The sequence below is a fragment of the Biomphalaria glabrata genome, chromosome 13, assembly GCF_947242115.1.
Source record: "Biomphalaria glabrata chromosome 13, xgBioGlab47.1, whole genome shotgun sequence".
Classification (NCBI taxonomy): domain Eukaryota; kingdom Metazoa; phylum Mollusca; class Gastropoda; family Planorbidae; genus Biomphalaria; species Biomphalaria glabrata.
This window is the reverse complement of record NC_074723.1, coordinates 16,673,199-16,688,948: the sequence shown is the minus strand read 5'-3', so window position 1 is coordinate 16,688,948 and position 15,750 is coordinate 16,673,199. Positions and strand designations below refer to the sequence as shown.

General features: G+C 35.2%; 1 protein-coding gene across 1 annotated transcript in view; it reads left to right on the top strand.

Annotated features, from left to right (window-relative positions):
• The window catches only part of LOC106065626 (muscarinic acetylcholine receptor M5-like), a 97,971-nt gene that overhangs the window by 68,923 nt on the left and 13,298 nt on the right, over positions 1–15,750 (top strand). Inside the window, exons 2-3 of the mRNA XM_056008890.1 lie at positions 2,396–2,522; positions 6,592–6,718. Coding sequence (XP_055864865.1) covers positions 2,463–2,522; positions 6,592–6,718 — 187 coding nt within the window. The 5' untranslated portion in view covers positions 2,396–2,462. The remainder of the gene's footprint in view (positions 1–2,395; positions 2,523–6,591; positions 6,719–15,750) is intronic.

Below are 15,750 nucleotides of genomic sequence, written 5' to 3'. Positions count from 1 at the left end.
ATAGTAAAGTCTTGTCCTAAACACCTATCTGCAACCGTAACTTTATGCTCATGGCCTTAGCTATCATGTTATTGAGGCTCTTTATCAAGTGTGACACCATTTGAGCTAATGGAGCCAAGAAAGAAGAAATCTGTCAGCTACTTTCATGGTGTTGAACATGAGTAAACTGACGAAATTATTGCATGCAGCTGTACATCCACCAAACGTAGAACGGGATTCAATTGTGTATTACTTCCTCTGTTCAATTATGGTGTAGATATAGTAATACAGTAGTCTGCTGTGGCTTTGAATCCTCAACTCGAAAGAAACTTCTACATTTAATGTGAATACAACGCAAACAAAAACTACACACTACTGAAATGTAATGTGAAATCAAAATGGTTATATGGTGGTAGTTACGTGTTAAATTGTACATAGATATGAATCCAGATTCTTCTTAATAATTTAAAGACTGCACTGTTTCAGCATTTGCTATTTCGTTTTCTGTTTTTACCTTCTCTCAATGTCTCTTTCTCTCCCCCTCTCTCTCTCTCTCTCTTTCCTCTCTCTCTTTCTCTCTGTTGTTTCTGGCAGTCTATCCGAAGAGAACGCATTTCAACGTCATTTGCTAGGACTATTGATGTTACCCTCGTACCTCCGTAACGCTGTCTTCTTGTCTGGTGGTCAATAACAATATTTAGCCACTCAGACACTTAGACTACTTGCGGTATTGACTATAGCTTGCTATTTTTGTGTACATCTGAAACTAGTGAGAGATTGAATAGATGGATCATGCAGACCATCAAATGTATTTGGTTTTGGTCTGAGGTTTGAGTTCCATGAATAGGTTCAGATTGAAAGGAAATTCAAATATATTAGGAAGAAATGTAGACAGACTTTTGGACAGACGGACAATACAAAGAAAAGAAAATATAGCAATTTTGATCTCTCGCGATCTCTCTCTCTCATTCTCTCTCTGACTCTATCTCTATTGTTCTGTCTGCTTTTTACAAAGCTTATATTAACTCACTCTGTCTGTTTGTCTGTCTGTCTGACAAAAAGTTTGTACACTTTATTTAGCTGAAATTTTGCACAATTATTTATTTTAACGAAAAAAACAAACAAGAATCAATTTTAAAAATAACCAATTTGTTAATGAGCTATTAGTAATCGATTATTTTGTTTGGTATTTTGAACAAGGGAAAGAAACTGTACATGACAAATGTGGTGGTATAAGTTGAATTAGTCCCCTTAAGGACTAACCCTGAGTAAACATTTTTGTATTAACGATCATGTAAACATTCCCCAAGATACCCCCTTCTTCCCTCCTCCTCTCACAACTGGTCCAGACCAAGTGCTAGCGCATTAAGAAAGAGAATAGCTAAACAAAAATCAGTCGGTAAAAATATTTCTAATCGCACAGATTTATTATGTCTATATCGGTAATGAAATCACATGACTGATCCAAACTAATTGATAGTTATATTTAATATAATCTTTTTTTTTTAAGTATCTATTTTATGTTTGTTTGTTTTTTCTCTTTCTGCCTATGAAATTACTTGTGTTGATTTAATTCTTTATCTTCTCTTATCAATCTGTTTTATATTCTCCCTTTCTCCTCTCCCTCTTAAACTCGCTCTGTCTAGTTTGACTCATTCATACTAGATATGTCAGCTATAAGAGAATCAACACATAGCAAGAGATGTAGCAATACATTCTATAAGAAAACTAGCGCTCCTAATTTCAATAGTTGGTATCTATGACGGATAACTAGAAATGGCTATTTTTTTTTTTTGGTGCAACTGGAGTTCAGGACATAGGTAGTGTTGATAAGCTATGTGCTTTCTAAAGTAGGTCATCATTTCTGTGTACATTTCAGCACTGCAGAAACACATTTTCTAAGCTCTAGCATTTGTAGCACTCATTAATTTCGATATAAATGAAAGAATTCGAGTCTTGCTTTATGACGGTGGGACAAAAAAAAAAGTATTTAAAAAAAGGGACTAGTAACTTTAGGTAAAAAAGAGTTAATACGAAAATCCACTTCTACTCTTGTGATATTTAGTTGGCAAGAGTTCAGCCTAGTGTCCATAACATTGCTTTGGTTTTCAATTGACTTGTGCTTGTGCTTCAAACTTTTTCCCTTTCTTCTATTCATTGTCTTAGGTATAGTAAACCGAATCAAAAATATAAATATGTAGTCAAGGACAGGTATATGTGTTTATAATCTGTCATGAAAACCCCCAGCAAGTGTTCTCTATTAGTCTTCAAGTTGAGGATCTTCTGTGTAAACATGTTTTCGATACGACTCTGGATAAATTGATTTTTTCATTCAATGACCTCAAAGCAAACTTACTGTTACCATGATTTCATTAGAATTCATCCTGTCATTATTTATATTGATTTTGTGTTTCAGTTTCAGAGTAACTGAAAGTTGTGTTCTTTGAGACGCTCGGACGTGATTGGCTACGTCTGCAGACACCATGAACAATACGACATCCTTGAGCGCTTTGAAAAACGTGCACCCCACACTGGAAGTGAATGTAAGTGCCCAATCTACTGTTTACTAATACTACTGCTAATTTGTTGTGCCTTAATAGATGCATGTGATTATCATCTTTTACATGCTTTCTACATGTCAGTGTAACAGCCTGGAAATATACAAGCGTGCCAATTTACCCGACTGTTAATACGCAAGCCTGCCAAAGTACCAGATTTCAATACGCAAGCCTGCCAATGTACCTGACCGTCAACATAGAAGCCTGCCAATGTAACAGTCTGTCAATATACAAGCCTGCCAATGTAACAGTCTGTCAATATACAAGCCTGCCAATGTAACAGTCTGTCAATATACAAGAATTTCAATGTAATAGTCTGTCAATATACAAGCCTGCCAATGTAACAGTCTGTCAATATACAAGCCTGCCAATGTAACAGTCTGTCAATATACAAGCCTGCCAATGTAACAGTCTGTCAATATACAAGAATTTCAATGTAACAGTCTGTCAATATATAAACCTGCCAATGTAACAGTCTGTCAATATACAAGCCTGCCAATGTACCAGACTGTCAATATACAAGCCTGTCAATGTAACAGTCTGTCAATATACAAGCCTGCCAATGTAACAGTCAGTCAATATACAAGAATGCCAATGTAACAGTCTGTCAATATACAAGAATGCCAATGTAACAGTCTGTCAATATACAAGCCTGCCAATGTACCAGACTGTCAATATACAAGCCTGCCAATGTAACAGTCTGTCAATATACAAGCATGCCAATGTACCAGACTGTCAATATACAAGCCTGCCAATGTAACAGTCTGTCAATATACAAGCCTGCCAATGTAACAGACTGTCAATATACAAGAATGCCAATGTATGTCCTCGCAATGTGTCGCTAAGTCTACCTGGCAATGTGTCGTTAAGTCTACGTGGCAATCTTCTTTAAGGTAATATAGCAGACTGTACGGAACTCCCGACGAAATATCACTTACTGATCAATACATCTGAATGAATGTCCTTTTTGAGGCCTGACAATCTTATGACGCGATCTCGTATCCTACATTGATTTCATTTAACATACATTTTCATATTTGGTGGAAAGCTTCTAGACAGCATGTGTTTTCTGGTGTATCCGGAGTATCTCACTAAAGGATTTGTTGATAAACAATGTGTCTTAAACATTACAGAATAATAATGGTGCACAATTTAGCACTTTATGAATGAGATTTTTTAAGCTCTGCTTTTTATAACATTTATTTCGTTGGCTAATTTGAAAGTTTAGTTTAGTGTCAAGGGCATTGTATAGCTTAATGTGAATATCTCCTTCAGCTATTAGTCATCTTTAGGCTCTATTAATATGTTTGTGGCAAATTTGTTTTTTTCTTTCATGTTATCATGCAACTGATTATATTTGGTTTAATAAACTTTTAATTACTCAGAAAAGAACAAAAGATTCTACATGTTAAGGATTGTTTTGTCTTACTAGTTAAAATAAAAAAATAAATTATTCTAATTAAAAATAAACAACAGGTTTTTATTTAAATTTTGGGATATACAAAAGTAGCAATTAAAAACAACCAACAATTGAGTAGACTAAAAACGGCACTTATATTATGTCAGATATATTGTAATGATAATTTAAAAAATCTGAAACAATTAGCAGTAAATGGTATCACTTATACATATCTACATGTCTACATTGAATCTAATTCAACGAAATTTACTATAGACCACCATGAGTATTATGATAATATAAGATGATTTTATTGGTTCAAAATATGTCAATTCGGTTCCGCTACAATTGGTAGTGTAAATAAGTATTCACTTTATAATAATGCATGTAATAATTGCTGAATTGTTGAAAAAGCTACCGGAAAATTTTGTGTCTTACGGATTCCAAGCAAATGTAATAAGAACAAAAACACACACACACGCGCAAACAAATACACAAACACATAGACACACATACACAAACACATAGACACACTTACAAAAACACATTAATATGTATGTATAGATATCATCCTCATTGTAGAAACAGTTTGTGTTAAACTATTGACCCCTCCCCCAGATCATTGGTCTCCAGAAAATGTAGATTTTGTTCCCATCTGTTAGGTGGTGTGCTGAAGTCAGTACTTGAGGTGCTAACGACAAAGTGTCCTGGTCCCCTAACATTTCCCCAGATTAGAAGTTGTAGTCTAGTTCCTGGCACTCCACACTGTGGAGTGTCTTTGAGATGAAACAGAAACACACAATGACTATTTGTCAAGTACAGAGAGAGAGAGAGAGAGAGAGAGAGAGAGTGAGAAAGAGAGAGAGAGAGAGAGAAGAAGAAGAAGGAGAGCGACAGACAGACAGGCAGAGAGAGAGAGGTGGGAGAGTTTGGAAAGATCGAGTAAAAAGAAGACAAAAAAAAGAGAAAAGGTTGAAAAAAGTGTAAAGAAACAAAAAGAAAAGAAATGATGTCTCTGCTGTTAGAGAGAATCAATCAAGTCCCACCTTCTGAACTCTAAGTTGTGGAGACTAGTCTTCTCAAATGTCCTAAGTACCAGTAATGGAGTAGGAGTTTGGAGATTTATTTTTAAAACCACAACACAAGCAATATTTCTTCTAATCCTATGAACCGATAACTCCTAGATTTGTAATTCTTTTCCCCAAATGCAACTTTGACAAAGTTGTACGTCATTCGTGGTATGTACCGAAGTGTAAACTAAGACGTCTTCAAGCATGACTAATACAGAGTCTAGCTGAATGCACACACTGAAATCTATATTATTTTACACTGTTATTTAAGTACATTCAAGAAAGCTGGGATATTTCATTCGATAAAAGCAAAGCAAATACGGAAATTGTTCACCAAATTAAATTACGGCCGAGTGAAACATGAAACATGCACTCCAGCACACACAAAGATACAGAGAGAGAGAGGGAACAAGTTCGAGTCTGTAGACTCCAGACACCCAAGTTATCTAGTAGAGTTAGTATTTCATATGTAAATATGTAAGCCACATTCTTCTTTAAAAAACCAAGCCAGCTCGCTAAATAGATGACTATGAGAATAGGTTAATCTTCTTAATATTGTAAAATACAATTTATGCTTTAAGAAAATAAAATAGAGTATCGCAGTACTGTAGTACCGTAGTACAAAGAAAGACAATAACAGTACAGCACAAAAAGCTAGGTAGAAGTACTAGCAGTACACATCGGCTAAGCTCGTTGATTAGTTCCCAGGCTATATAATGTTGAGTTTGACCGCGACTCCCCCTCCTTCGATTAAACGGTCCACATTTCGACGACAACGCGCGCACACACACACACACATTATAATTTCCCGCCCACAACAGAAAAGTTAGTTCCACTTAAAATCTCTGACATTTTTTCGGCTTCTCAATTCAATTTTTTTATTATAATCTATGCTGCTTTTCGACTGAAACCCCGTACCCAACTCACTTTCACACTTTCCGGCCCTTTTTTCATAACAATGACAACCTTTAACTTTTCTTTTTGCATCCAACAATGGATCGACCACTCACCACAAACTTTTTATCTCTTCAATTCTAGGAATAGCACCTTTAATTAGTTTTACCTAGCAATCTATGCCATTGTATGGTATTAGACACCGCAAACATTTCTTTAGACATAAGTTTCAGACCTCAAGAAAAATAAATGCATTCGCCTAGGCCTTCAATATCGAATGCCCCCTTCTTGTTCCCCACACATTTATTTTTGCAAATATCAATCTGTTTTTATTCATTCTAATTGTTTATTTGACTTTTTAAAAAAATTCACTCAACGTAACACAATGTCTTTTACTGACGCGAAAATATGTATCTTTTTTTTTTGTGTTGAATTAAGAAATGTTGTATTAAGAAATGTCATTATCGAAGTGCTAAGTCGATAATGTCTAAGCTTTTTAATCAATAGCTGACACCAAATAACACTATAACAAGGTAAACTTATTAGCAAACAACCTATTAAGCTCTTCTGGTAACAAATTTTCATCGAACAGAAGAACCAGAGTACAGTAATAAAAACCTTGCTTTTTAAGACATCTTTGAACTCTACACTCTAAAGATTATAAACCTATTTTTTTTTGTTTCCCTGACAGGTCGTGGTGGTGGTCATGTTGTCGATATTTAGTGTGGTGGGCGTCATTGGCAACGCTCTGGCTTTTTACATCTTTTTTCGCAGAAGATCAACGTCAACATCAGTCATCTTTATTCTCGCCCTTGCAGGTTTGTTCATTTAAAAAATATGTTTATATAATAGATGTATATTGGGTCCATGTCCTTCCTGCTGTCTTTTTTTTTTACTGGAATTGCTCAAAACAAAGTCGGATGGCGAAGTTCTGCTATCGCCCTATGCTCAACTGGGAGTCAAAGGGAATAAGTCATATATGTATATACGGATGTGTGCAAACGCGTCATGAAGCTCTTCAAAATCGACACAAGCAGCCGGGAAAAAGTAGCACTGGATAGATCTACATGGAGAGAGCGCATAAAGGAAGGGTCTCGGATTGCAGATGCCATACACTACAGAAGCAGAAAGAATGGTCATAAGGCAACGGCGCCTGGTGCTTACATATGCCCAACCTGCGATCGCAGCTGTGTATCAAGGATTGGCCTCTTTAGTCACACAAGAAGTTGCAAAGGGAAAAGATCGTCTCTCGAGACGTAAAATGCTACAGACAGATATATGTATATATATACGATATACACGTGTTTTTATACACGTTTTGTTTACAACTTTATAGTGTTATAAATGAGATTGATAAATAAAACTTGTTAATGTATGTATGTATTTGCCTCCTTCAGTCGTAGAACGACTATGGTTAAAGGGGATGTTGTGTACACTAAATAGATACAGCAAGATCTTTACCCATTTCTTATCAAACGTTTCGGAATACACTTTTTTTTTAAACTTATAAATATTGTAATACCTTCACCCCTGAAGATCCTCTTTATTCCCGCGTTATAAAGTTTTAGACTATGGTTGTTATTTTAATTTTATTTTAAAAAAGAATAAAGCCAGAATGTGGCATCGATGTAAACTCCTAAGGCATTCACTCGAGTCGTGCTGGTTCCAATATTGATCTGTTCTTTGCCTCTCTGTGACAATACTAGCAAGCAAGATTTGATTCATCACTCTGCGAATAAAATAAAATAAAAAAAAAACAACACCAAGTGATTTGTAATCGATTCAGCATTGGACATGGTCAAATATGTAGGTTTAAGTTCACAACATGTATTTTTAATGTATTAGGGGAGAGAATACTTATTCAAACATTTGTTTAGCATGTGTTGTTGTTTTTGGAATCTAAAAGCACATAGTCGTTGTATAGCTCTTGACATTGGGATCCTCTGATTAGACTTTGAAAAGAGTAGCGATAGGACTTCTGTATCTTATGGAAATGAACATGCCAGCTGATAGGAATAATTAATTGTACGCTTGAATCCAATAATATTTTGTCACCTTTGACAGGCCATTAAATAACAAGGGGAAGGGGAGAGTCAACGAGTAAGATTCATTATCTATAACATTATTTTAATGTTTAGTTTGGTTGTCATTTGTTTCACGTCATCTTTCTTTGCTTTTGTTGTGTAACAAAGTAAAACGTGAAAGTTGAAGAGAATTTCTGGATGTAATTAGAGTTATTACTTTGGTCAGTGTCGTATCAAGATAGGGAGGTCAGGGTTCAAGAATGCAGTAGTTGCCCTTAAGTCCACAATCTATTTAACTAGAAAATTGAGTGAGACAAATAGATTGAACTATCCTGTATGTATTTACACCCAAACAATTCATGCAAGTACTACAATTTTGACAAGTAGGTCCAGTGCCATGACACTTCATTCTTGTACTTTTTAAAAGTAATAAAACTTTCTCTTTCAATGGGCACTTGTTAGTCATGATCCAGGGCGAAATGAATATTTTGGCCCATTGGTTTCTACGCCTTTGAATTGTGTGCTTACTACATCTCAACAATGTCTTTCTATTAGAAACTATTCACATTGAGGATCTGACATATCAACAAGTTGCAATGTTTACCCAAGTATATACACTGTTGTTATTTATTCTTGTTTCATCTAAGCTCAATTACTTGTAGACATTTTTATTACTTAACACCTAGAAATTGTCATAACCCCAAAAAAACATAAAAATTATAGTAAAAAAAAACAAAAAAACTAGCCGACTATGTATATATATATATAAAGAAAACAAAAACGGGCAAAAAACATGAGCTGTGAAAATTTTGTAATACAATACACTGAGATACTTAAAAACAATTAAACAAAACACTTTAAGAATTATTGCTACAAATGATATTTAAATGTAAATCAGTACATAATTAGCTTCCCTTATGTTCCATTGAACTTGTACTCACCAGGAAGTATTGAAATGCAAACAAATACATATCACACACGTTCATCTAAATGTGAACTTAGGCTAATTATTTCAACTTTGTACTGCACACAGGAAGAAAGAGATTAGGCTAATTACGTAAACTTTGTACTGCACACAGGAAGAAAGATTAGGCTAATTACGTAAACTTTGTACTGCACACAGGAAGAAAGAGATTAGGCTAATTACGTAAACTTTGTACTGCACACAGGAAGAAAGAGATTATGCTAATTACGTAAACTTTGTACTGCACACAGGAAGAAAGAGATTAGGCTAATTACGTAAGCTTTGTACTGCACACAGGAAGAAAGATTAGGCTAATTACGTAAACTTTGTACTGCACACAGGAAGAAAGAGATTAGGCTAATTACGTAAACTTTGTACTGCACACAGGAAGAAAGATTAGGCTAATTATTTCAACTTTGTACTGCACACAGGAAGAAAGAGATTAGGCTAATTACGTAAACTTTGTACTGCACACAGGAAGAAAGATTAGGCTAATTACGTAAACTTTGTACTGCACACAGGAAGAAAGAGATTAGGCTAATTACGTAAACTTTGTACTGCACACAGGAAGAAAGAGATTAGGCTAATTACGTAAACTTTGTACTGCACACAGGAAGAAAGAGATTAGGCTAATTACGTAAACTTTGTACTGCACACAGGAAGAAAGAGATTAGGCTAATTACGTAAACTTTGTACTGCACACAGGAAGAAAGATTAGGCTAATTACGTAAACTTTGTACTGCACACAGGAAGAAAGAGATTAGGCTAATTACGTAAACTTTGTACTGCACACAGGAAGAAAGAGATTAGGCTAATTACGTAAACTTTGTACTGCACACGGGAAGAAAGATTAGGCTAATTACGTAAACTTTGTACTGCACACATGAAAAAAGAGATTAGGCTAATTACGTAAACTTTGTACTGCACACGGGAAGAAAGATTAGGCTAATTACGTAAACTTTGTACTGCACACAGGAAGAAAGAGATTCCTAATCTAAACTTTAGGACATATCTTTTGAGACCATGTCGAGAGCTGTAACGCTGCTCGATAGATTGTGTGTTACGGTCGTAGCGCAGCACGGTGTGCATGAATAATGGTGTGAATTTGTGTAATGAATGGAAAGGATGTTGAAAAGGGGAAGCCGGGAGTAATTGACAGGAAGAGGAATGAAATGTTCGGATTTACATAACTTGTTGTAATATTAAAGTATTTATAGAGTAATAACCTGAGAGTCTATTATTATTTCGAAGAGTCTTGTGTCGTAACAAGTGGCGCCCAACGGAAAAGGCAAGACCTGCGTTATAACGGTATCTAATTCCTGTCTACGGAGGTATTACTAGTACTACAAAGTGTAACAAAATCTCTAGATCTCTAGATCTATTAGGATTGAGAGAGTTAGCGTCATCTAAATCTCTAAAGCTATGTACTAGACTCACTGGTAAACATAAACCTTTAGTTGAAACTTAACTAAAAACATTATTGCTGAATTAATCAACTGGATTAACATTTAAATCTAGATTTATATCATTATAATTATTATGACGGCCCATTCTCTACATTCACCAATGTGAAAACGTACATCTTCATTGGTCTGGCGGGTCATAGTTCTCAACAATAACCTTTAACATTCAATATTAATGGAAATTTGTACGATTATTAGCACTGCTGTGGGCAACACTAGTGAATTTTGACTACGGTGGAGAACAGTGCCCATTTAGGACCAACGGATATACACTGACCACGGCATATAGACAAACAACGAAAGATTCATATCACCGGCGGAGAATATACACTAGCATTGGAAGTTATACCAGCAGGAAGAAGAGTATTACGGGAAGTAGATACATATTTGTATTCGAGTAACATTAAACGTTTGGTTCATTACATTACATTTAGATATGAACATTGTTTCCAGGCATTAAGTATAGGAGAATCAAATATATTTAATGGATATGGCCAGATAACTCGATAAAGAAAAATTACAAATGGCGGATAAAGCTGAAATAGTTGCTTTGAAAGAAGAAGGGAGACTATTGGAATTAGAAGGAGCAGAGCTGAGAAAATATGTACAAAAAAGATTAATAGAAAGAGAGAAACTAGGCAAGGAAAAGGAAATAGAGAAAGAGAAGTTAGCCATGGAAAAGGAAATAGAGAAAGAGAAGTTAGCCATGGAAAAAGAAAGAGAGAAAGAGAAGTTAGTCATGGAAAAGGAAATAGAGAAAGAGAAGTTGGCTATCAGTAAAGAGAAATTATTTACGGATAAAGAAATTGAGAAAGAGAAGCTAGCTATTGAGAAAGAAAGGTTAGCCATAGAGAAAGAAAAGTTGGAAATAAAAAAAGGAAAAGCTGAAGAGCAAGGTACTGGAAAGAAAAATGACGTGTCTGGAAATAAATTGTCAAAATATAAAGGTACAATGTTTGATGAGAATAAAATAGACATAGATATTTTCTTAAAGAAGTTTGAAATTGAAATGAAAGAATTGGCTTTTCCTGAAGATAAATGGACATTTTTGTTATCGAAGTCATTTGCAGCGGAGGTACCGTCAAAGATCTGCATGAATCAGAATAATTACCAAATAGTAAAGGAGCAATTACTACGAACATTTGGAAAAACTGAGGCGTTTTATCGTCAACAATATGTTAATTGCACCATTGAAACCAACGAGGATCCCCAAACATTTTTAGACAAGATGAATAGCTACTTTGACAATTGGACAGAGTCATCAAAAATAGAGAAGACGTTTGATGGACTAAAGGTATTTCTTATGCTGGATAAAGTCATTTATGAGAGTCAGGACAAACTAAAAATATTCCTGCTGGAGAGAAAGCCAAAATCTGTAGATGAGATTGTAAAATTAATAAGGGCTTACAAAGTGGCACATCCTGAAAAAAAGTTAAACAGAGGTAGCGATATTGAAGAAATAGTAGCATTTAATAGAGCTAGAGAAACACAAGACAGTTATAGCAACAATAGAAGATTTAGATATGAAGGACAGAATAGGTTTAGAGGACAAGGAAGGAGCCAAATAGATAGTAGACAAGGCCAGTATAATAGCTACAGAGGGAGATATCAAGGAAACAGACAGGGAAGATATGATGGCAGAAGAAATGGAAGAGATCAAAGTTTGTCGTTATTGTCGAGTTCGGGAAGTCTAGATTGTTTTCAAACATTTGTAGGAAATAAGGCTGCAAGAACGATAAGGGACACTGGAAGCACTATTGTTGGAATAAACCGAAAATTGGTTGAAGATCATGAATATACTGGAAAAAACAAAGCATGTATTATGTTTGATGGTAAAACAGTTCGATTACCCGTAGCCCGAGTGAACATTAAAACACCGTATTATACCGGGAGCGTAGAGGCATGTGTTATAGACCATGATCAAATTGATTTGATTATTGGCAATATACCAAACATAAAGAAGTGCACGGAAAATGAGATAGCAGTTTGGAAAAATTGTTGTGGAATGGCCACTACTCGATCCTGTAGTAAAGATGTAGAGGAAGGAGATTTGGCAAAGTTGTTCGAGTTATCAACTATGGAAAAAGAGCAAGATGAAGAACAAGATGAAAACACAGAAACAATTGAAATCAAAGACATAGGATTTAACAAAGAAAAATTTATCACAAAACAAAAAAATGATCCAGAGTTACTCCAATTAGCAAAGAAAGGAGGTAGAGGAGGAAGATTCTATGTAGAAAGAGGAACTCTTGTTAGAGAGATTGAATGGCATGGAAAAAAAGTAATCCAGTTTGTGGTACCCAGAGAATTCAGGCAGCTTGTAATGGAAAATGGACACGATATAGCACACACAGAACATCTGGGATTACACAAAACGAAACAAAGAATATTTCAGAATTTTTATTGGCCATCAATTAATAAGGACATAAAAAGTTATGTGACTTCGTGCCAACTATGTTCTAGAAAAGGAGCAAGAAACATGAAAGTACCATTACAAAGGATGGATTTACCAGATAGACCATTTAGTAAAATAGCGATTGATTTAATCGGTCCAATGCCAGTGGTATCAAATAGGGGTCACCGTTATATCCTAACTGTGATAGACGTGTGCTCCAGATGGCCGGAAGCTATCCCACTCAAACGAATTGAAGCCAGAGATATAGTACAAGCATTATATACGTTATTTACAAGATTTGGATTTCCTAGAGAAATATTGTCAGATAGGGACACTCAATTCAACTGTCAATTGGCTACAACATTCTTGAACATGTTTGGGATACAGCAAAGGTTTACAACCTCGTATTATCCACTGAGCACTTGTGAACGTTTTAATGTCAATCTAAAGAAATCATTATATAAAGTAATGGATGATAAACCCAAAGAGTGGGATATGGCAATACCGTCAATACTATTTGCATACAGGGAGAGTCGTAATGAAATAACAGGGTTTTCACCATTTCAAATGATTTATGGAGGAAATCCACGAGGTCCAATGACAATATTGAAAGATTTGATAATCCCACAGGATCATGTAGTAACTAATGACAGTTATGATATTGTGACAGAAACTAGAAATCAGATTATAAAGGCATGTGAAGAAGCGGATAGACAGATGCTAGAGAGAAATGAATTAGCACATTCCAGAGTGAATGAACATAGAAAAATGACGGAATTAGAGGTAGGACAAGATGTTTTGGTCTTACATAAGGATAACAATAATGCTTCGGGCACAAATTGGCTGGGACCATACAAAGTAGCAAGGAAAATTAGCGATATGGATTATGAAATAGACATTGATTCGATGTTAAAAATATTTCATGTGGATTTGTTAAAAGAATTTACACCAAGACAAAGAAGTGAAGAAAGGAGTAAGGATGAGTCAATGACAATGAGTGCCTGTGTGACGGAAGAAATGGAGACAGAGGAAAGGTTTAGACCAATAGAGACAGTGGCAACAGAAAGTAGGCAAACATGGAAGGATGTCATGGTGGATGGAGTTTCTCTTGATAGAGCTAAAGAAATCAAGGCACTAATTGAGGAGTATAAGAATATTTTTACGGATTTACCCGGTAAAACAAGTATTATAGAACATGATATCAAGTTAACTGGCAAAGTTCCAAATAAACTGCCACAATATACGATCCCATTACACCATAGAGAAACATTACAGAAGGAAATTGACGAGCTACTAACACTTGGAGTGATAGAACCATCTAGTTCACCATGGGCTGCACCAGTCGTGCTTATTAAAAAAAAGTGTGGCAACTTAAGATTGTGTGTGGATTATCGACAGTTGAATAAAGTCACACAATTTGATCCATTTCCAATGCCACAAGCAGAAGAAATGTTTACTAAGCTAAAAAATGCAAAGATTTTTAGCACGTTGGATCTGTCAAGAGGATACTGGCAAGTACCTCTAAAACAAGAAGCTAAACCATTATCGGCATTTAAGACACCTTCGGGCATATATCAATGGAATGTGATGAGCTTTGGCTTGGTAAATGCTCCAGCCACGTTTAACAGAATGATGGCCAAATTATTGAGCCATAGAAGAGACACAATTTGTTATTTAGATGATATATGCATTTTTAGTGAGCAATGGGATGAGCATATACAAAGCCTTGGAGAGGTTTTTAAAATTATCAAAGAAAACAATTTAACATTGAAACCAACAAAGATAAAAATTGGCCTAAGTGAAATTTCATTTTTGGGGTATAAGATTAAAAATGAGTACATTACACCATTGGAAGAAACTGTATCAAAAATATTGGACATTAAGGTACCAAAGACAAAGAAGCAAATTAAAAGCCTTTTGGGGTTATGCAACTTTTATAGAAAATTTATCGCAAATTTTTCAGAAATAATTGAACCACTAACAAATCTAACAAAGAAAGGAAAACCTAACAATATAGTGTGGACGGAGGAATGTCAAGAAGCACTGGACATAATTAAAACTTTCTTTTCTGGGGCACCGATTTTGAAATTACCTGACAATACTAAGGAATTTATTTTGGCTACAGATGCATCAGCCATTGCAATAGGAGGCTGTCTAATGCAAAAATGGAATGGTGTCCCACATCCTGTTTTATATGTGAGTAGAAAACTGACAACATCTGAGTTGAAATATGCTACCATTGAAAAGGAAGGACTAGCCATTGTATGGGGTATAACAAAATTAGGGTTCTACCTAATGGGAGCTAAATTTGAACTATGGACGGATCACGCTCCCTTGGCCTTCATTAATACAAATAAACTAGGGAACAACAGAATAGCCAGATGGGCATTGCAACTTATGGATTATAACTTTGAGGTCAGGACAATACCAGGGAAAGACAATGTGATAGCGGACACATTATCACGGTGTACCTAAGACGGAAAAGAAATGGAAGTAAGGAAAGGAGCTTGGCCACGTCAATTTTGTTTCTGTTGGTTGGTCAAAAGAATAATGTCAGTAAAATCATTTCGGTGAGAACACAATGAATAGCAGTGTAATGAATAGACATCTATAACAGATTGGAACATTTTGTAAATATACACATATTACATGTATATGTAATCGAAGACTGTATGGATTGACGAAGCTTTGTTACATGTGTGAGGTGTCGAGATATTAATATATGGTGTTATATTGAGAATTTGATGAAACCATTGTTAGAAATGTAAAATATAGTATTACAGTTACCAAGTTAATTATAGTTATAATTGTGAATTATGAGATTTACTCTGATTGATTCGTTGGGGAAGTCTGGACATTATACATTGGGATGGATATAAGTAATTTTGAACCTAAAATAATAATGTAAAGAATGATGATATTTAATTTTGCTGTTGGAGGGTTTTGTTGTCGTTGGTTTTTACCTGGTTTAAAAGAATGAGAATTAATGAAGATAATATAATTA